We start from the raw sequence: 23604 nt of genomic DNA on the forward strand, positions 1-23604 counted from the left end.
ACATAGACCTTAAATTTACCCAAGATAAGCACAGTGATAATTCACAACAGCTGTAATTGGTGGGGACATTATCATGCTAGTTTTGCAGGAAACCATTGCTTCAATTTCAGCATAAAGCCACAAAATCAAACTTTGATAATAGAAAATGTATGCGTCCAGAGAAACATATGTATTCCATTGAACAGAAACATTTTGCTTCAATTTTGTACACATGCTTTTATGTGGCACATACAGAGCATACTGTTCTGACATCTGCATGGAACCACTGGAAAAGATAGTGAAATTAAGATAAAGTGGGGGGGGGGCGGCGGGAGGAATTGCTCCCAAACTTTTTTGGGGAACTAAACAGAAAGGAATTGCACCCGTTTTACGAAACTCTCTCCCCAGCTTCCAAGGTGATCTGTTAGCAGGTTTTAAGTGTAACTGTTTTGTATATTGGTTTATTAAAAATATATATTTTCCCCTGCATTTTCATAAATGATCTGTTACTCGTGCTAACAGAAAACGTGTGTTTAAAACGCTGTTTTGCGAGAGGGTCGGCCCCGCCAGCTCCTGGCTCGCCTGGGCGGCACTGCGCGCGCTCTTCCTGCGCCCGCGCGGGCGTTTGCGCGCGCTCTGCGGAGCAGCAAGTGCACAGGAGCCGCCTGGCGTGGGCGTGGAGAGCCAGCGCACAGCCCCCCTCCGCCTCCGAGCCGGGTCCGCAGCATGGTGGTAGCGGCGGAGGCGGTGGGTGAGCCGCCGCCCGCGCCCTCCGCCCCCTTGTCAGTGGGCTGCGAAGGGAGGACGCGAAGGCGGAGGGAAGCCCCCAGTGCCGCTGCCGGGCATGCGCGGCGCCCCAGGAACATGGCGGAGGCGGAGGCGGCGTGAATCCAAGCGACGGGGGCAGCAGCCGCGCAGCTGACAGACACGCGAGCCGCGTCGCCGGCGCGCCGAGGGGGCGCCGGGTCCCTTCCCTTCGGTGAGTGCCGGCCGGCCGGCGGCTCCCGGGCCCGAGGTTCTCCCTCGCGCCGGGGCTGCCGAGGAGCCTTGCGAGGGAGGAAAGGAGGCGAAGCCGGAGCCGCCGCCTCCTCCCCCTTTGCTGCCTCCTCCTCCTCTCCTCGCTGCGGCGTCTCCCGGGTCCCGCACGCTGAAGCGCGGGCAGTGCAAGGGGAAGCGGCGGCGGCGGCCGTGGCGCAGCAGTTGCCGCCCGCCTTCCCGAGAGCGCGCGCGTGCAGAAAGGGACGCGGTTGGCTGCCCGGTGGGTGCCGGCCGCTCGCTCGCCCAGGAGCCCGCAAGGCGGGTTCGGCTGAGGAGGGAAGCGGCTCTCCCATCCCGCCGGCTCCAATCGTGCCCCCCCCCCCCCCCACTGCACACCGTTTGTGTCGCTGCGCCGTCCCTCTCCGTGCAGTTTGGCGCTGAGCGCGCGCTCTCTCTCCCGGTCTCCCTGTTGTTATTTTAGTTTTTGCGCGCCTGCCGCGTTCGGAGCGCGCGCGAGAGTTTTTATCTCCGCCGAAGCGGGACCTCTTCTCTCCCCCCCCCCTCCCTCTTCCGAAACCTTTCACGTCCACCTTCCTTGCGATCAAAAGGCCGAGGGGAGGGGGAAATTGCATTCCTCTTGAGGGAGAGGCAAAGGAGGAGGAGGAGGTGGGAGATCTTGGAAGGGGAGCTAACCTTGTGTTTAGCCCGGGGCATGGCAGGTCTCTCTCTGTCTCTTTTTCCCTCCCGCTCCCTGGAAGGCCCCCTAGATTTCGGGGATGGGCGCTCCTGCTCTTGCGATGGTGTGGTTTCTCTCCTTCCCGCTCTTTTTTGGCGGTTGACTTAAAAATAATAATAAGGAAAGTGGGGAGCAGCCTGGCCGCCGGAGTTGAGCCTCCGCAGCTGGCGCGTTTGAATCCTACGCGCGTAGAAATCCAGAAACAAGGCGCACAGGCGTTTCAACTTGGAGCAGAAGTAGGGCAGAACTCAGAAGGGAGGATTGGCGCTTGCGGGGCTGGGGAAACATGGGAGGCGGCGGGGGAGGACACCTTTCCTGGGTTCACAGAACTGACCGCCCAGAGATCAAGCTAGATCTCCTCCTTTTTTGGCGCCCCCCCCCCGTCGCCGTGCATTTTGGGCCGGAGTGTTCCGTGTGTGGTTTGGTATCGCTTTGCTGTATATTTGACAGGAGCGTGAGAGGACACACCTCCTTGGGCTGCAGCTTGCCGCAGGCGGAATGCTCCCCTCCCTTGTTCCTTCCTGAGTAGGAGGGAGTAGGAGTGGCGCCTAAAATCCACTTGCTTCAGAACCGGCTGCAGGCAGCTCTCGATTGAAGGCAAGGCTTTCAGCCGGACAGATGAGGAGGAGTCCGTGTGCTTTGGGTGCCCCCCACACCGGCGAATCTTCCCCTGCTTAAGACGTTGCACTTGCTCTTGCCCTTTTTCGACGGAGTTTTCCCGTAAGTCAGTAGGGCTTGGCCTAAAGTGCCTTGAGGACGGGTGGAGAGCAGTTTTGCAGAGCAGCACGCTGCTGCAATACTGCAAATTGTGTCTAGGAATACTTTGTTGACTTTGTTAACTTTAGATTCCGGTAAAAACAAGTGGTACTTCCTTTCCTAAACACACACTTGCTTGGAAAGTAAATCCCATTATATTTCCATCCCATAGGATCCCAGGGTGATTTTCCAAGATCATATGCTTCAGATGACAAGAATTGAGATGGATCCTATGCATGTTTACTGTGAGCTCTTAGTGAGTCTTAGTTGAAGTAAGTAAGGTAGCAGTCCTAAACAGACCTATTAGGGAATAAGCCCTAGTGAACACACAGAGACTTGCTTCTAAGCAAATATGCACAGAATTGCTCTGTAAGTGTGCTTGGTATTTTATTCTTCATAATCTAAATGATCCATTTCAACAACATAATAAAAATGAAAAACAAAGAATTTAGAAGCTCTGAAAGTGCTTATGATGATGCCATGGTGAATATTGTTTTCATTGGAGATAATCAGATGTTGGAAGAATCTTAGGGAAATCCATGGGACTACTGCAGAGTAAACGGTTTGTAAAGTTAGAATACGGTTCTAATGTTAAAGTGTTTTTAGACAGCAGCTACACTATGACAGTAATACTTACCACTTCCTTTTGAAATGCTGAACACAGATTTAGGAGAACACTTAGTGTATTGATAACCCAAGTGTGAAAGAACACACTGCTGTGATTATGTACTATAAAAGCCAATATCCTGTACATAAGAACACAATCTAAAGAAATGTATGTTCTTAAGGGCAATTGATTGTAGGCGGATTGAGGATACTTAAATTTTCTGATGCTTGTGCCCTAGTATGTTGAAATAGGCACTACAGGACTTTCATAAATTTAGGATGGTGGTGCTAAGAGTGGATCATGTTCTGCTGAGTGATGTCTATAACTTGCAGGTTTTGCTTATGCTTTAGAATTTTAAAAAAGTTTAAAGTTAACTTTCAACTTTGATGCTGTGAAAAGAATATTTTATGAATTAGCCACTGCCCATGGTTTAGCAAATTGCAGTACAGATTGCAGCATGGTAGTAATTAAGTGGAACCTTACTTTATATAGCTGCATTTCATGCTTTGTTAAACTTTGGTAATAAAAAGAACTTTCATGTGTTTCTTTTCTAAATAGTTACATATTGTAGCCTAAAATATGTTAATTTCTTTCTTCCTGCCATTATATTTTCTTCAACGTTGAATTTGTTGCCTATCAAATAATTCTTTAGTGATTCTTTAATTTTCATTATGAACAACAGCAAAATAAAAGCTTATATTAGTAATATATTTAAATGCTATGTAGTAATTTGGAGTTAAACACACCATGCTATATTTGTTTAAATGAAAAATATGTATTTTGTAGAGCTTAGTATTTGTACTAACATTTAATGACTAGAGTTAACAGTATTTTAAAAAGTTAGCAACTATTATTTTGGCTCTTTTAACCAGATATTTTGCATTAAAAAAATAATCCTCAGTTTGAATTGCTTTAGATTGGACAGCCTGCAGGTTGAAATGGAGGAAATAAAGGTTGAAATAAGCATCATGGAACTTGTAGCTTGAATGATCACGTTAGGTTAAGATATGTGCCTTTTACATGATTATGACATATTATTTGAATCTGCTACTGTGTTATAATTTGTGGGTCATTTTAATGAATTGCAATCAATTGTTATCTGGCAAGTAGTGCTATTGTGAAGGCAGCAATTAGTATTAAGGAGAAGTCACTGTAAACATACATAGAAACAACTAACTACAAATGTTGTACTGGCCAGCAAGTTGTCTTATTCCCCCTAGTCATGGTTGCTCTGATATAAAGCTGGGCAAACGCTGGATGCACAAATGGTCAGCCAGCGTGATTCAGAGATAGTTGTTTGCACATAATGAACTACAGCAGTTGGGTTTCCCTTGTCAGCAGGATTTCCTGGAGTGAGGCTGTAGGTGGAAGTAGATGCTATTTTTCTTCATTTAGGGTGCAATTGAACTCCACTTACCTGGGGTTAAGCTTCAGTGAGCTTGAGGAGACTTCTGTGTAGATATGTAAAGGGCCGCATTGTTATTGTCTATTATGCAAGTGTGTGAGACACCAAACTTTCTTATATATGCATGGTTTGTTTGCACCGAAATTATACCAGGCATTAAGGTTTCCAGTTATTTCACATGGGGGTCATTTACATAGTTAAGGAACGTGATGTTACTGTTCATCAAGGACTGATTCATACATTATAATTGGATAATAATTTCTCTCCATCCCCTTCTGTAAATAGTCTGCAATTGACTATTGCAGCAGTAACCCCAGTGAGAAGGAAAGTTTATTTCAGTACGGTTGTATCCAGTGTTAACCATACTCGGAGCAGACGCATTAAAGGACATGGCTAATTTAGGTTTGTTAATTTCAGTGGCTCTGCTCTGACAATAACTTTAGTTATAACCCGTATACTTTATATATTCAAGACCAAGTTGGAAATTTCCCAAAATTAGGAGGGGGAACAACTCATTGGAAGTAAGATGGAATATGACTGTAATGATACATAAAACAACAAGTTATTGGGTCCAGATAATGAAAGTCTCCAAGAGTTTTTAAGCCCGTGTTCACCTGGACTGAAGGGTAGCAAGTTTACAATGAAATGCAAGGATGCTTTTAATACTAAACAGCTTTGCCCTATATATTTTGATTCAAGTGGGCAGGGCAGGTTTCAGTCTTTATGTATTGCATTTAAAATAGCTGCCCCATAACATGAGTTCTTTGGGTGGTTCATGGAGTACAGTAGGGCTTCTCAGTAGGAATAAGTTACTCTAGACAACAAGTTACTTTCTCCCTTTACATGCATTTGCAAGAAATAAAGAGGCTTCATCTGCTCTGCTTTCCATCATACACTTAAATACTGTAGTTTCTGACTGAGGCTGAAAAATCAAAGCCCTAGGCATCACATACAGATGAATAATTCCCAGAGGTTTTCCTGTGCAAGCCCTATTGAAAGAAATTGGAATCTGCACTCATTTTGATGGGACTTGTGGAAGTGGGGTGTTGTTGTTGTTGTTGTTTTTTGGAAGGTTGTGCATTAGGACATTTCTGGCTCTGGTTCCTCGAGCTCAGAAATTTCTTTGAGAAATACATTCCACTTTTTCTCTTTGATGTCATGAGCAAATAAACCATTGAAGTTTGAAGTTTTCATTAAATTATGGGGTTGTGTTTTTTTAAAAAACCTAAAAAAAAAACCCTGATGTGTTTTTAACCAAATAAAGACACACAAATCTTTTCCCCTTGCCGTACAAGTCAACCTTTATTTTGATTTTTCCTTGATCAGTGTACCTAGATTAAATTGCATATTGAGTTGCTGACTGCAACAAATATTTCAGCATGGCATTGTGTAGTAAAGCATTGTAGCGGTAAAAGAACAAGTGCTAAAGTACCTTCTAATTTTAAAAAGTGGTTATGTTTCAGAAATAAAAATTTGCTTTCATTTATTGGCAGTAAAATTGTGCCAGTAATTTCTGAATTGTATCATTAGTGTAAATAATATTTATGCTTACAAAATGGTTTCAGATTCTGTTAATTGTGCTTTTGGCTGAACCATGGGTGTGACCTATTGAGAGAGAGTTGGGCTGTTTAGGGAGGAAAGGCAGGATATAAATTGAATAAATAATAGCCATCTTGAGTGAAGCTCTCATGAATGTAGTCTCCCGTAAAATAATGCTTGGACACATGGAAAATTCAACAAGAGAATCCCAAAATCTTGTACAAATCACTTGCCACGTAATCCAACTAAATACATTTAATTTCCATTTATTTCAATTGGAGATTTCAACTCTTCCACTGAAATCAGTGGGAATAAAATGCTTAAATGCTGATAGCTTAGATATTTATAACTTCTGAGACTGTTTCGCTGTTAAGAATAAGATTAAAATCCCATTATGTAATTAAATCTTTAAATGATAACAGATTCTTTATAATGACAACATGCAGTATTTTTTTTAAAAAAGGCTACACCAATACTTTGAAATATTATATTCCATTCTTGCATAGGATAGCCAGTGTATTTGCATTCAGGTCACTGCACTATGTACAGCAGCTCTGCAATACCAGTGACTTACAGACAGGAATCAGTGCTGTTTCACATTCGTCACAAAATAAACTAAATCAAAATCTACAGAAATACGCCTGAATTGTTTTGCATGCAGAAACAGTGTTGATTAAGTATGATGTGTAAGGTTGGATTCAGCTGGTGATTACCGTATTTCCAAATGCCTTTTGCAACAAGTTTACTCCATAACCGTTCAATAAGCACCTATGTTTTGTTCTCAAAAGTTTGTTTTTTTAATATGGTTACTTTTGTTGTTTGCCTCAGTAATTGGTTTCCCCTTTCTTCCAAAATCATTTGGATAGTTTGTGTAGGAAGTTTAGCCTCTTTTTAAAAACATTATTTTGAGGTTTGCCGTTTTGTAGAGTGGTCCTATGTTTGATCTTTATAACCCATACCAAAGCAAAATATCAAATTGGTGGCAGTCCTATACATGGTTAAGAGGGAGAATTTTGTTTAGTTGGTTGTGCCTTATGGTTCTTCAACATAGCCTTCATTATTTTAAAAGTTCTCTTCCACTTTTTGTCAGTGACACAAAGTAGTGCAGTGGTACCTCGGGTTACATATGCTTCAGGTTACAGACTCTGCTAACCCAGAAATAATACCTCGGGTTAAGAACTTTGCTTCAGGATGAGAATAGAAATCGTGCGGCAGCAGCAGGAGACCCCATGAGCTAAAGTGGTGCTTCAGGTTAAGAACAGTTTCAGGTTAAGAACGGACCTCCGGAACGAATTAAGTACTTAACCCGAGGTACCACTGTACTTATTCAAAGTAATAAAGCATCTTTTATGGGTAGTGCTGCTGCTGGTGGTTATTATTATTAAATTAATATATAAACTGTACAAACCTACAATAAAAACACTAAAATCATATTCATATCATGGGAGGCCTTGCATCTTCTAAAAACAATGAAATAAGGTATTTTGGGTGTCTCTTCAGGAAAGGAGTTCCACAGTCATAGGGCACCAACAGAACATTTCTCTGTATCACCTGCTTACAAATCTCACTTCCTCATGAAATGACACGTAGACATTCTGCTGGCATCTTAAGGAACATGTGTGCACAGAGGTGCTGAATAAGTGAGGCCTGCACTGTTTAGGAATTTTCTCTTGGGGAGAATTATTAGTTGCTGAAATAGGTATGGTAATGCAGGAGTTGCTTAGTTTGAGGCCTATGTTTCTCTTTCTCTCCCACACACCCCACCCTGCTTCCAAGGAGCTCAGGGCAGCGCAATGGGAGCTGTCTCTCTCGTTATTGCAACCTTGTTCCGTACAGCCTAACCTTCCTTGCAGCCGTTCAGTGAACTTGATTCCACAGCAGGAATTCAAACAGCCATTCTCTGGTGCAGGTTTTGCATACTTTCCATTTTGCCACACTACATGGATGGTCGTTTAGACCAGTGGTGGGGAACCTGTTGAGCTCTAGCTCCTTTTGGTTGCAGTCAGTATGCCAACAGTCAGGGGTGATGGGAGTTGTAGTCCATCAACATCTGGAGGGCCACAAGTTCCTCATCCTAGATTTATTGTGTGGGTAGAGTTGGCTGTCCTATATAACTAAAAAGAATTTTTTTCATTAGCTCCCAGGGCTCTGAACCCAAGTTATAAACAGAAAATTCAAAGGAGCTTACAGTGTCAATGGAAGATGATCATTGAGCTGTTGCTGCTGCTTTTGAGCATATATTTAATCCAATGCAGAATTGGCATTCTGAAATTTTAGCTCCAGGGGCTGATATCCCATTAATGGTTGCGTTGCGCTTGTACTTCAGTTCAGCCACACTTGTGTGACTCCAGCTCCTCCATCACTCCAGAGCAAATGCCACGCTGGCTGCAGCTGATGGGATTTGGAGTCCACTTCTTTAAAGTGCCTCTCAAGTGGATTATTTGCTTATACCCACAGTGCATGATTAATCACTTTCACTTACCAATGGAAGAGAGAACCCATTTTTGATAGATTAAATGTCACTGTTGATGAACTAAGTGAAAGATTGATCACGTACATTTAAAGGAAAACAAGATACAGCTTGGATATGTTCATCAGTCACATTATTAATCTTGCACCGAATAAGCATTAGTTCTTGTAAACTGTTAAAAGTCAATGGCTTGTGATGGTAAATGTGTGAATATGCTGGTGTAAGAGGTTGGAGTTTTAAAGACAATTTATTTAAGGTGCTGACTTGATACTTCATTGGTGAAAAAAGTGCAGGCATTTATATATTTCCGTGTGTGTGTGTATGCATGCATGTATATCTGTCTGTCTGTCTGTCTTACCAGAATGTAACAAGGCAGAGCTGATTCTTGAGAGGCACAACTTCAGGTTCATTACAGTTGTGTAACTGCAAACCTGAAGGACTTTGGATAAATTAATAGTAGTCTGAAAAGCAAGTCTCAAACTTCATTCTTCCTGCAACAACATTTTCTAAAGTCTATTTTGAAATATAATTGGGAAGGGAGTTAGAACTTAGATTCAAAACAACACTTCATACAGTTGGAATGACATCTTTTGAAATTAATTCCTTAGCTTAAACCATACTTTCAAACTGATAGTATTTCACCATTTATTCTCACTTCTGGGCAGTATCCAAGTGGCTCCTATATTGTAAACTTGCACTGAGTCAGAAAGGCGAGAAGGCGAGGGTAGCAGTACCATGAATAGTAGTTTTAAGTGTACAGTGGATGTTGTGTTGAAATGTAACTATGAACTAATAGTAATGATGAAGGGACTGTATTTCTGCACTGAATTCAGCGGGCAGTTTCACACATTCCCCACCCCCCAATGTAGAGATCAATCCCCATGTATACACTGGTCATGGTATATACATGACAGTTCAGATACCTTTTGGCCGTGCTGTACATACATTAGGAAGCCAGTGTATGTGTCCATAAATGAAAACTGGACTTCTCAAACCTGCAGCGGAATTTCATAAGCCACATAACAGTACCTTGGGGCCAGGGAGGGCTGCATATCAAACTTAAGGACTGCAGTTGCTATGTTAGCAGGGAGTCGTCTCTCCAAAGCTGCACAGACTTCGGAAACTCTGGAATTCTTTTTATGTTTCTAGCAGGGACTCCAGTGGCTAAGAGGGATGATTATCACTGCTGGGTTGGAATCTTTATTATGGGAGCAAGTGCAATCTGGTGGCAACAAAAAAAGATAAAAAAACCACAGACTGTTTAAAGTAGCCTGGACATAAAGTGAGGCCACTGGGACTAAGCATCACCTTTCATAGTTTATTGCTGGCAGAGAAGAGTAGCTTAAGAATGTGTTTGGCTTCAGCAGCTATCGGTGATGTTCCATTTAAGCGGATTTTCATTTCTTCTGCTTATTGGATACGATAGACGCATGAAATGTGTTATGTGTTTCTTTATGTTTTACAGTACTCTTCATAGCACCCTGTAGCATGTGAAGCAATTTATAGGCTCAAATTATACGTGCAAGCATTTTTCAGTTTTTGTTAGCTGTGTAAAATGTCACAGAATGGGTTCAGACAGAATAATCCCAGGGAATTACATTGTTTGTGTAATGAGGCAATTGCCAGCTTAGTATTTTATTGTTTGATTTATTGCGGTTTTTGTAGACAGCTTTTCAACTTTAATGGTTCTCAGTCAGAGTGTTATATAAATTGCAGGTGATAATTTTCCTAAAATCCGTAACTATAAGTTAGCACCATCATGAAAAGCAAGTAATTTGGCAAATGCTGGCATAGTGCTACAAAATATAATAAATTAAAGTAATGCTATAATATCCATCTCTGTTTTCAACTTCTCTGGTTAGTAGATGAATATTTCATGAAAATTAATGTGTTCAGGATTCAGTTTTTAAATTAATTATGGTGTAAACTTAAATTATACATATAATGAGATATACAAAGGCATGTGTCAATTTATTCAGTTATATACAACATCTGTTTTTGTAATATCATTTATAAATACAATTTTTAAATGGTTGTTTTAATAAATACAACATGCTTCTAATAATCCATAGTCAGTATAGATTACTATTAATTTGGCATACATCAATATCTGAAATACCGAATTCTGGCCAGATGAAGCAAGGATTCAATATGGAAGGAACAGCTGCAACTGGAAATCAAATTGGTTTCTCTTCCTGTTGTTTGGATCTTTGTCTTACACCTTAACATCAAAACCAAATGCAGGATAGTAATCTGACAAGTGCTGTTGTTGTTTATCCCCTAATGTTTATCATTTCCCTGTTCAGAGTTGGGTATATAATGTATATAAATGGCATGAGAGATTATTGCCATTAATCAAGGTTGCACATATCAGGAAGGCAGGGGCAATAAATGACAACATAATTTAAGTTGAGGCACAGACGAGGGGACTAGTAGACTTAACGATTAGTTAAATTTGTGCCTTGTATATTTGTGGAGTGAGTGAAAACATCAACTTTATAGTTTCATTACTGCCAGACCCACTGCTGAAAGTGATCTGATAACACCATTGGCAGTATTTATGAATGTGAGTTGTAAAGTGTGTGCACTTGAGTACAAAAACTCAATAGATTTCTGTTTACTATTATGTGCTGCCACAATTAAAATTTTAATACTAACACAACCTCCTGTTTTAATGAATTCTAATGAATTCAGTTTTCCTAGTTAGCTATTATTGGTTATAGAATGTCTGCAGTGCATGGGAAACAGTATCATCAAGTGGTATTTTGCTTGATAAACGAATTACAAACAATAGCATGACCTTTAATAAAATGGTTTAAACAGAATGAGTTATCCAAACTTAAGGTTCTGTAGCATTTGTTTCCAGGTGACTTGGAGCTAAGGTGTAACATTTATCTTCCATCTTCCTTCTCGACTGGGTTAAAAAGGCATTGCCTGTTTATATTCCGCTTCCACTGTATAAAAGTTATTTACGTATTATTTTGCATTTGGCCTCACCTGCTGTGTTACTGCTCCACAGGAAGCAGTTGTGTTGAAAAAAGAAGTGTGGATGGACGTCTTCTTATGGTGAAAAAGGAGGACCAAACATTTTACCATGGGGAAAACAGCAGCTAAAGGTAAATTTTCTTGAAACAAAGCAGCAACGTAAATGAGGGGCTGCAGTTTTCAGGGGGGAAGAGGCCCCCAAGAGACCTAATATGATGGGAGGTGGACTAGGAAAGATCTCACAGCTTGCAAATATAACTCCCCACATTCAACTCACTAATCTCATGACAGAGTGGAATAGATTTCTGCAGGGGATTTTATGATTTTTATTCTCTGCCCTGGTCCTTTTCCCTTTTCATTTTGTGGTCCCATAAGTATATGGGTATGTGATTGCAGCCTTTCGATCTAACGTACGAATTTCTCTCTAATTTAGTATGTTCACTATTGCTGTGATGGAGTTTTCTAACCTTTTATATTGGGGATAGATTTAAATGCCAGGGCCATATAAAGTGGCTGCCCCACCAGATAGTTGAGCATGTATGCTTGGTCCCATTGTTGCACTTCTGTAGGTCAAATCACTTCCAACACTTGGGAGAGAGTTCACAGAGCTCCACAGGGAACACACCGCAGTTGTAGTTAATTACATAGCATACTGAAAATGCTTACGTCCTTCCAAATTATGGAGAATTTGGCTAGAAGGCAGCAACTTAACATCAAAACCAAAACATCAAAACTTAACATCCTGGGCCAGGTTAGATATTTATTGCTCCCCAACTTTGATCTGTGACCAGCCCAATACAACAAGCAAAACAAGATTGCCATCTTCCTTCACATAGGAGCCAACTCCTTTTTTTTAAATAAATATTTTTTATTCAGTTTCCAATAAATATTTTATCCAAATTTAACATTTGCTTTGTACATAAACATCTTTTGGACTTCCCTCAGCCTATCTGACAATTCTCCATAATCTCACTGCATCTCACATTTCTTAAATTTATATTGCACTTTACCACTCTTAATCTTTCAAACAATATTTCAATCGATCTTTTTCACAAAGCTTCTTGAAAGCCAACAAGCGTTAGTTGCTCCTCACATACATTTTTGATATATTCTGTAAATTTGTTCCAGTCCTCGGAAAATCTCTGATCGCTTTGGTTCCTTATTTTCCCAGTCAATTTGTCCATCTCTGCATATTCCGTCAGCTTCATTCTCCATTCTTCCTTGGTCGGCATTTCTTCCTGCTTCCATTTCTGGGCCATCAGAATTCTTGCAGAATTCACATAGGAGCCAACTCCTAGGGGGCCGAGGTCCCTTCAGCTCCCCCAATAAAATATTTGAGGGGCTGGGGGGCCCCCAAAGTTGATGGGCATTGCAATTCAAATTGGTGTGCCCTGTCATGTGATGGATTATGTGGGGCACGGCATACCTGGGATGCCGCCCCCCCAATATTCAAGTTGGCACCCCTGTTCCTTGACCTTCAGTATCTGGCAGCCATTGTTCAACTTTTCCTTGAAGCATCTACATGGTCTTGCAGTTATGCTAGTAGTTGTCAGAGCAACCCATGGCAATATATTCTACAGATAACTGTATGAAACGGGGTACTTTGTCTTGTAAGGGAATGTTTGTTTTTAAACCTATGTGTCACATTTAGTTTCCTCCAATCGCTTAGTTTTTACAGTATACTGTACGTTTCCCTGATTTTTAACTCTAATCATTACAGGAGATGCACAGTTACTCTTCGAGAAATAACTAAATAAATCCCACTGAGTCCAGTTGGGTTTCCGTCTTAATAAATGTGTTTAACATTGCAGGATTGGTTGCACTGCCATTTCCTGCACGTATATGCCTGAAGCAGGGGTGGGTAGCCTTGATTGGCACAAGGGCCACGTTTTGGGTCAGCCACCCATTTGCAACACATTGCAATGCAAACACACCCTCAGCAAGGAAGGACTAGACAAGTATACATGAAACATGTATTACTACCCTGCAGGGTGGGGACAGACTCAGCAGACATGCTGCATCAGACTCACACATTCAACAGAGTTTTTGCTCTCTAAGGAAGCACTGATGTAGAAGGGCCTCTTACCCCAGCACTGTTCTGGGGAGCAGAGGAGGAAACCAGCCTCTGTGGCAGAATTGTTGGGATTCTTAGAAAAATGGTGCCGTGCCAGAGGGAGAAGGGGACCTTTTGCAAAGGTTGAAAAGACATTCCCAGACTAAACATGATGACCAGGGGGAGAAATTGAAACCTCACCAGTGCAACAATGAGGACCAACAGTACCACCTGCTGCTTGGCAAATACATACATACATAGACGTACGTGTGTGTGTCCGTCTGTCCGTCCCCTATTTATTTATTTACTCATTCATTCATTCAAAGTACTTAAATTCTTTTTAGGGCAGAGCTCTTTCAGGGGGTTTTAAAAAGATAATTAGTTCCAAATAATCTAGCTTTGTATACATAGCAGTGGTTCTCAGCTGGAACTATATCCATGCACAATGGAGGGATGCATGGGGTACCTCAGCCCGGGGCAGTTTATGCTGCAAAATTATGTGAAAAATACTGTGTTTTATGTCCTTTTTCTTTAGATTCTAAGACTATTAAAAGAGAAAAACATGGGAAGAGTTGTCTGTCAAGCAACCAATTGCTAAATAATGGTATGTATTGTAAATGTAAATATCATGAATTATTTTTAAAATAAATAAATGGGGTTTAACGTCTGCTCATTCACCTATCTCTCCCATCGCCTCCTGCCTCACCCGATTAGCCTCTCCGCTTGTGCAAGGTGCCTCATTCCTGATTTTTGGACAGTTACAGCTACCTCCTGCAGTGTAGTCCATGCTGTTCAGGAGGTCTCCCAATCATCCCGGGTTCTTTTAAGAAGGCTGTTGTGTGTGGGGGAGAAGAAGATCAGAGAGATCCTTGCTCTAGAGGCCCTGCCATAACCTTTAGGATTTAGGTAGGGCACTTTTTTTTCTTAGGGACTCCACTCCAGGGCCTGGCACCAAAGTGGGGACACGCTGTCATGCACACTTAACCCACACACACGACCTTAATACATAATAATAATAATAATAATAATAATAATAAATTTATTATTTATACCCCACCCATCAGACTGGGCTTCCCCAGCCACAAACGCAGATAAGCATACTTAACTCAACTCTGCCTGCCCAGGTATGCTTTTTTCTTTTTTAATGAAATAGAGGTGTATAAATATTTTTTTATAAATAAGTAAGTTGCTTCCTATTCTCCTAGCTGAGCCCTTTGCCTGGGTTTGCTGGTATCTTTGCTCTTGGGTTCAAGAAAGATTTTAGGGTAGGTAATGCTGCTAAAACAAAACAAACAAACAAAAAAAAAGAGGGACGCGGGTGGCGCTGTGGGTAAAACCTCAGCGCCTAGGACTTGCCAATTGCATGGTCGGCGGTTCGAATCCCCACGGCAGGGTGCGCTCCCGTTGCTCGGTCCCAGCGCCTGCCATCCTAGCAGTTCGAAAGCACCTCCGGGTGCAAGTAGATAAATAGGGACCGCTTACCAGCGGGAAGGTAAACGGTGTTCCGTGTGCTGCGCTGGCTCGCCAGATGCAGCTTGTCACGCTGGCCATGTGACCCGGAAGTGTCTGTGGACAGCGCTGGCTCCCGGCCTCTAGAGTGAGGTGAGCGCACAACCCTAGAGTCTGGCAAGACTGGCCCATACGGGCAGGGGTACCTTTACCTTTTTAATGTTGCTAAAATAAACCAAAATATTGATATTTAGGTAGACTGAGGGAGTTAAAACAAAAAGCAGGTTTTTGGTTGAAAATGAAGGAAGTAAAGAAGGACTTTTAAAAGTGACTAGCTCTGCTCAAGATGGGCCTTGCTCACCCTGATTGTGCAAGAGTTTTAACATTTTAAGGAAATAATGGGCTGGATACATGAGTGAAACACAGGACGTGTGCCACATAATGAATGGTAGAAATCCAGTACAAGCTAATGTCAGAATATGAGATGCAGGAGTCCCACAGCTGCATCACTTGTGGCAGCCTCCGGGACGGTTTCCGCTAGTAGCCAGGACCTCTTGAGTTTTATTAGCAATTATAAAGCAGCCCTTCCCCTAACCTGGCAGCCTCCAGGTTGTTTTAGACTACATGCATCAAAGCAGTGTTCGAAACCCCCATTGTTCTAGGCGCATTTTGCGACGGGGAATTTCATTAGCGCGAGCAGATTTCAGATTAAACCTCAGAGTGGAAGGAAAAGAGGACCTTTTCCCGCCTCCCCACTTCCAGTCACTCTCTGAAGACTAGAGAAGAGACCCTCTTAAGAATATTAGGGGGGTGAGCAGGGGAAGGAATGAACATAATATTTTAGCTGCAGTTCATTCATTTTCAGCTCTGTATTGTTATAAAAAGCACGCCTAGACATTCCATTGTCGTGCCTATAACATAAGTTTAAGGTGACATTTAGCTCCTAGCTGTCATATCTCAGTTTCTAACACTGCATCAAAGTGCTTGGCAGGGGGTTGGACTCGATGGCCCTTGTCGTCTCTTCCAACTCTATGATTCTATGATACTATTGTTATCAGCTGATGGGAATTGTTGAAAACATCTGGAGGGCCCCAGGTTGCAGATTATCCTAACAAAGCCACTAGGTGGCAGCATAGTATCATTTTTTCAGTGGCTTAATTTTTGTATTTGGAGTGGAAACTCCTATGAAGGCATGGAGAACGTGCACAGATTAGCAGTGTAAGGTGGGATCTGGACGTGTAGTCCCAATATATGTCTGTTGACTGGCCAGCGTATGAGAGCCCTTGGTTTTTTTTTCTTGGCTTGTGAGCTTTGGGATGTCATGTCAACCATCTCCTCCTTCAGTCTGGAGGATAGCTAGAGATGTGCCGAAAGAAGGGATGAAGTAGTAGAGATGGTTGTGTAGGAAGCACATGAGTGGGTGGGGGTACAGGAGGGAAAGACAAGGGGGTGGTTCCCCCCTTTTTGACTCTATTCCTTCAACTATGTATTTGGGGAGGACATGTTCCCTCTGTCCTGTCCCCTCATGTGTACATGTATGTATATTTTCATGCATGTCTGTGGCTGGTGTGATATGCAGTGTTGTGTGCATGTTGTGTTTAGCTGGTGGTGGCTGGAGGTGGTTCATATCCATCCCTGCCTTCTCTCCACTCCTGCAAACTATTGTGCACCCACCTGCAAAAACAAACAAACTTTCATCTGGATTTTTGAGTGGAGCAGGTATTGATTCGCCCAAATTATACAGCTGTACACTATAATGAAAATCAGCATTTACATTTTTTAAAAAAGAAACTTTTTAAAAGGATTATTTACTTAGCTCAGCCCTTGCCATTGTTAAACCAAGAACCACTTTATTGTCCCAGGAAATCTCGTGCTATGTAAACACAGTAGTTTATCTTTATTCGGCAGGGTTCTGAAGGAATGGATAGATAACAAAGGGAATCCAGACCCTGCAAACTTAACACACTGCAAGGTCGAGCTATTCTAAGCTGCAGTGTAGGCCCAGCTTAGTGTGAATGCATTTGTGTTTGTTTTTTTCAGCAGTGACTCGCCTCCCTGTGCACAAAGAAATGTTCCTTTTTGTTTTATGTTAATGCCCAATCTGAAAAACAGTGAAACCACTTCTATTAATTTCACTAAAACTGCTCCTGCAAATATAGTATATAAATCTAGATTCTAACAAGGGTTTCATATATCTATATCTGAAAAGAAAAGCATTATCTATATGTATATAGAAAAGAGAAGAAGTTCAGATACTTTGTTTTCCTTTGGGTAAACGATTTCTGCTTATCTCCCAGTAGTCTCTTAGAGTGCTAACTGCTTCCCCCAGTCACAAATGATGACAAATACACAAAAGATTGAAGAAGATAATAAACAAAAATCTGTGTGCTTCCTGCAGATGGAAGTCTTTTTATCTCAACAATATGTTTAAATTTTGCTCTCCCACGCTTTTCCCTCCTAGAATATTTTAACTGGGATAACTACTTGAAAGAGACTGGATCCTTAGCTGCTCCTGCACATTGTTTCAGACAGGTAAATGGTTTAAAATGTAAATGAGTATACGAAAGTGTTTTATGTTAGTATTGTAGTTTCTTTGTGTTGCTTACCTTTCATATAGATATATGTTATGCCAGGGGTGGACAGACTTCAGGCTTATGAGGGGGTTTTGTGTGTGTTTTTTTACAAGAAGCCCAAGGTTTAGAGGGCTTGTTCAGGCATGGCCAAACTTGGCCCTCCAGCTGTTTTGGGACTACAATTCCCGTCATCCCTGACCACTGGTCCTCTTAAGCTAGGGATGATGGGAGTTGTAGTCCCAAAACAGCTGGCGGGCCAAGTTTGGCCATGCCTGGTATATTTGGAGAGTGGAGTCAACAACCTCTTGTAATCCCTGAGCCATTCACTGTATATGGATGTACAAATCTGTATCTTGAGTTAACATAGATCAAGGATGAGAACTCTTAAAGTGGCCAATACCGTTGTATAAAAACTTGGCCAAAGGCCGCCAATCATTATGCATATTTTATAAGTTAGAAACACCTAAGAACGTTAGCACAAGGAGAGAAAGGGCTTCCTTTTAAAAACTTACACTGTTGTTAAACTATGAGTAGCTAGAACCACCTATTAATTAACTGCAAATCACCCCAGAGATTCCCCAGTTGATACCAGTCTGCCTACTTCTGTGTTACACAGCCCATATGGGTATTTTGCACGCTTCAGATACTTACACTATTTAAAGGGGGGGGGGTGTGCTCCAGTGGCTTTTAAAATCATAAATACTAGTTGCATAAGTTAAAATTTTCTATCAGGAAGGTATTAGCCTTTCATGCCTCTTAAAGCTGTGATTTGTTGTGAAGTTAATTAGAAGTAAATTACAATAAAATGGATGAGACAGCTTGCAAGTAGGTAAGTTTAGGGTGGAAGTGCCAGCTTACTATAGTTGTGCAAAAGAATAAATTTGTGTAAGGAGCCAACTTCAATACAGTGGATCACCTATTAGATTTGTAGGTGGGGTAGCTCATCCATTGAAGGTCGTTGCTCAGTGTATGTTACTATCTTTTAGCCTAGCCTACCTCATAATGTGAGGATACAACAGGAACTGTAAATCCTTGGTTAAATTGAAGAGTGATTTACAGTAAATATAAATGCCATTTAGCGCACCTGGGATTATTGCCCAGGACTGGAAATAGAATCAAATATTCAGGTGCCAGGAAATTTTCCAGCGATTTCTTTGAGGAGCTACACTTGATCTTGGCCCCAAAGGCTGAGAAACAATTATGGTGGTAATAAATAAGCTTGTGACTAGCCAAATAAGTATTGCTGATTCCTTCTCTCTCTCTTCCTTCTGGAAAAATAGTCCAGTAAATGCCTTATTTTGCCTTTCTTGCAGTCTAGGGTTCCACCTAGCAATGATTTCAAAGTGGGGATGAAATTGGAAGCCCATGACCCTCGAAACATTACCTCAGTATGTATAGCTACAGTTATTGGAATCACGGGTGCCAGATTAAGGTTGCGGCTTGATGGAAGCGACAACAAAAATGACTTTTGGAGGCTAGTGGATTCTTCTGACATACAGCCAATTGGAACCTGCGAGAAGAAAGGAGGAATGCTTCAGCCACCACTTGGTAAGAAAACATATAAGCCTAACATGGATGAAATCAAAGTTTGCTTTGAAGTCACAGTAGAGTTTGAAATGACATATCAAAATAACAGCAGCCGGAGATAAAGGGAAAGAAGAATAGACTAAATGTACTGGACTGGGTGAGTTGGGTTGAGTTTGCTAGAGATAATACAAGTGAACCATGGATTCATGGCACTTCTGTGAGAAATGTCACTTTAGTTCCCAGGTTTTTCCTTCAAAACCCTCTGTGGCATTGTCCTCCTGTTATCCTCTGCCCTTGCCCTGTTCCACCATCTTGATGCATGACTCCTTCAAAGAACTCCACCCCTTCTCTTTTGCATCCCTTTAGAACTGTCTCCCAGAAAAAACCCTGTGTGATGCCACCTCTCTCACTTCCTCAAGCCATATCTGTCCTGTGTGAAGTCTTTGGGGGCAGCTTCCTGGTCCCCCTTGCCCTACTGTCGCTGCATGTCACTGAAATAATGCACATTCTTCCCTGTTTACCCCATGCCTCCATTTCCCTCCTCTTTCCCTGTTGATGTCTGTGTTCTGCTGTAGGCCGTAAGCCTGCAATAGATTATGGACCTGTCTTCCAAAGCCTGTGTAGCACCACTGATGGTTCTGTATGAATAATGGAAATAATAATCGGTTAGTAATTTAGTGGCGCTTTAAAGCAGAGGTGACTAACCTGTGGCCTCCAAATGTTGTTGGACTCCCAGTCTTCCCATCAGCTTCAGCCAGCAATGCCAAAGATGATCAGTTGCACATTTGGAGAGCCACAGGTTCCTTCCCTGGGTATGAAAATCTTGCTCCTATTAGCAAGATGTTTTATGGCCTTCAGGGTGAAGGATGCATTTTCTTCTGAGAACTTTCTAAGGGCCACGTGCCAATGGTGGCCAGAGGGGAAAGTGCATGAAGCAATGAATGTAAATTTTTCCCCTTGGTACCATTGGCGAGTTTCTATGCAAATTTTCACCCTCCTCTCTACCTAGCCAGTGGGGGGGGGGGGGAGACCCTGAGGTTCCCCAAACCTAGCCTATACTGAGAAAGTACCGTATTTTTCGCACCATAGGGCGCACCGGACCTTAGGACGCACCTAGTTTTTTTGGGGGGAAATAAAGGGAAAAAATTTTATTTCCCCCCCCAGGTGCGCTGCACCAATCCCAAAGCTTGGGGCGTGCAGAGCTCAGCGTGCCCCAAGCTTCTGGGTGCCAGCAAGGTCTCCGCTAGCTGTGGGAGAGCTGCGCGGCTCTCCCACGGCTAGCGGAGCGCTGCGCCAATCCCGAAGCTTGGGGCGTGCGGAGCTCAGCGCGCCCCAAGCTTCTGGGTGCCGGCAAGGTGGGAGAGACGCGCTGCGCCTCCCCGCTGTCCCCGGAGCTTGCGGGGCAGGCAGCAGGGAGAAGCGCTCTTCTCCCCACCGCCTGCCTTCAGACCAGGTCCGGGAACAGCGGGAAGACGCGCTGCGCCTCCCCGCTGTCCCTGGAGCTTAAGAGGCTGGCAGCGGGGAGAAGCGCTCTTCTCCCCGCCGTCAGCCTCCAAACCACATCGGGAGACAGCGGGATGGCGGCGTTCCGCCTCCCCGCTGTCCCCCGACCTTGTGGGGCTGGCGCTGGGGCTCTCCTGAAGCCTGGAGAGCGAGAGGGGTCGATGCGCACCGACCCCTCTCACTCTCCAGGCTTCAGCGAAAGCCTGCATTCGCTCCATAGGACGCACACACATTTCCCCTTCGTTTTTGGAGGGGAAAAAGTGCGTCCTATGGAGCGAAAAATACGGTAATTGTTTGGAAGCAAAACAGCTTGAAACAGGTGTTTTAGCACCACCAGTGAATGAAATTATCTGTAGTCCCCCTCCTCCCAATCTTTGCAGTAATGTTTGCCGGATACTATAATGCAATTAGTTTGTTCCTGCAGTATATGTAAACTGGCACATATCTTTATTGAGCCAGACAAGTGAGCCCTTGATAAAATATATCATACTGTATTTGGTGCTCCTATGTTTTCTGAAGATAGGCAGAATTCCAGTGTCCAAATGGTGTTTCACAGCTAAATACCTTTTTGAAACCTTCCCTTTGGCAGTTTTGCCACATCTTGTTTGTTGGCTGAGCTTGGAGCTAATTGTGTGTGTAATTGCCTCCTGCTAACTGCATACAAAACTGGTATTTCCCAAGTGACGTCGAACTGTCTGGTCCCAGAAATCCTATTCCGCTCGTAATACAGTATGAGTCAAAACGCTCCCTTTCTGCTTAACTTCAAATGTAGCACTGTATTCCCACGTGTTGCACCAGGTGCTTAGCTTAGTATTGCTCAATTACGGTTGTAGCTTCTGGTGGGAAGTGCCTCAGCACGATGCACCCATGCTCATCCTCTATTTATAATCAAAACGTATCCTGCAGAGATAACGCCACTTAACAAAGGTTCTCTTGTTTCTTAAAAGGCATATTTTTGGTAAATCTGCTGTGCACAACTCATCTATTGTTGTCAATTTTAGGGTTCCAGATGAATGCATCTTCTTGGCCAATGTTTCTCCTAAGAACACTAAATGGTGCTGAAATGGCGCCTGCTTCATTCTTTAAGAAGGTAGGAGACTCGGCTGCAGTTGTATTGCTTGTTGAGGATTCCAGTGCACTATACTGCACTGTCCAGCCTGAAAAGGCAAGGAAGTTGTTTAAAAGGACAGGACTGCTAGGAAGGGGAACATCTTTCTCCATCCTCAGTGCCTGCATTTGGAAAATGCCTGTATATGTCTTGAGTTCAGAACAAATCTCTTTGGTTTTAACAGTTTTAGGCTGACCTCTCCACACAGGTCAAATTAATATATTAAAATATGTGTGTTGTTTATTATATGTGATGTTCCTGTTCATGCCTAAATGGGGCATTACAGTCTAGACCAGGGGTCTGCAACCCGCGGCTCCGGAGCCGCATGTGGCTCTTTTACACCTTTGCCGCAGCTCCGGAGCGGATACTAGCGAGGGGAGGAGGCGCATTGTGCGCCCCAACACTCCCCACTGTGGCGGGCGCTGTACTGGCTGTGATGTCGCATGGGGGCGGTGCGTGCGTTAGTCACACACCGTCCCTACGTCACCTTCCCGCCCGCCCGCTACATTGTAAGGGGCATGTACGCTGGTCACTGCATTGAAAGGGGGCATGTACGCTGGTCACTGTTTTGAAGGGGAGTGAAGAACACACACACACAAAAAGGTAACTTGTTAATTTAACGTTTATTTCTATGAGGAGGAGTAATTCTGAGGGGTCAAACAAAGAAATAATAATAAAAAGTGACAAAAAAGTTATTTTTATAATGACGAGTTTTGCGGCTCCCAGTTTTTTTTTCTTCGGAAACGGGTCCAAGTGGCTCTTTTTGTCTTAAAGGTTGCAGACCCCTGGTCTAGACAAATGTAGATGTTAATTCCTGTATGGGAGAGGTTGACTTTTTTCTGTTGAATAGTCTGGTGAATGTATCAAAGACTTCTAAGCATAGTAAACACCCATAAATTATGCCCCATCCTCCTTATTCCAGTCACTGTTGTATGGATCATACACAAATGACAATGCAGAACACATTTTTATGCTAAAAACAATACACACACTTCTTGTAACAATCTCAGCATTTTTACTCCTTTCTTCTCTCTTGGTATATGATGTTTACATGTGTTTTAATTTGTGCTTTTAATAACTGAAGCTCAATCCAGATAAGACTGAGGCACTAGATTGTCTGCTCTTGCACTTCTGATCTGAAGGAGCAGGTTCGTAGCTTGGGAGCACTGCTGGATCCTTTGCTGTCGCTCGAGGCTCAGGCGGCCTCAGTGGAGCGGAATGCCTTCCATCAGCTTTGGCTGGTGGCCCAACTACGCCCCTATCTGGACAGGGATAGCCTAACTACTGTTGTCTATGCTCTGGTAACTACAAGTTTAGATTACTGCAATGCATTCTACATAGGGCTGCGTCTGAAGATGGTTCAGAAACTTCAGCTAGAATTCAGCGGCCAGGTTACCAGAGCAAGATGGTTTGAACATATTACACTGATCCTGGTCTGACTGCATTGTCTGCCATTTCCAGGCCCAATTCAAAGTGCTAGTTTTGACCTATAAAGCCTTAAACGGCTCAGGACCGTAATACCTCAAGGACAGCCTCTTTCCATATGAACCTACCCAGACCCTGAGATAATCTTCTGAGGCCCTCCTTTGTGTGCCTCCTCCTTGAGAGGTCCAGAGGGTGGCAACTCGAGAACGGGGCCTTCTCTGCAGTGGCTCCCCGTCTGTGGAATGCTCTCCCCAGGGAAGTTCACCTGGCACTTTCATTATACACCTTTAGGCACCAGGCAAAAAAGTTCCTTTTTAACTAGACAGTTGATTTGATTGACATCCTATGCCCTTTTAAAATGTGGGTGTTTGGGGGGAGCGGGTTCTTGGGTTCTTGTTTTCATTTAGATTATGTATTTTGTGGTTTTATATTTTGATTTTGTTCTGTGAACCACCCTGAGACCTCCGGGTATAGAGCAGTATATAAATTCAGTCAATAGTAGTAGTAGTAG

The 23604-nt window shown here is 42.9% G+C and overlaps 1 protein-coding gene across 3 annotated transcripts in view; it reads left to right on the forward strand.

Moving 5' to 3' along the window:
• Nucleotides 1-694: 694 nt before the first annotated feature.
• The window catches only part of SCML2 (Scm polycomb group protein like 2), a 47821-nt gene continuing 24911 nt past the window's right edge, over nt 695-23604 (forward strand). Inside the window, exons 1-6 of one of the 3 annotated variants that reach the window (XM_083439421.1) lie at nt 695-958; nt 11490-11586; nt 14044-14112; nt 17419-17489; nt 18844-19078; nt 21562-21650. In XM_083439421.1, coding sequence (XP_083295547.1) covers nt 11565-11586; nt 14044-14112; nt 17419-17489; nt 18844-19078; nt 21562-21650 — 486 coding nt within the window. In that variant the 5' untranslated portion in view covers nt 695-958; nt 11490-11564. Of the gene's footprint in view, nt 959-1833; nt 2414-2593; nt 2722-11489; nt 11587-14043; nt 14113-17418; nt 17490-18843; nt 19079-21561; nt 21651-23604 lie in introns of those variants that run through there. The other 2 variants (XM_083439422.1, XM_083439423.1) reach the window with 2 other exon arrangements.

This window comes from Podarcis tiliguerta (assembly GCF_965153285.1).
Source record: "Podarcis tiliguerta genome assembly, chromosome: 4".
Taxonomy (NCBI): domain Eukaryota; kingdom Metazoa; phylum Chordata; class Lepidosauria; order Squamata; family Lacertidae; genus Podarcis; species Podarcis tiliguerta.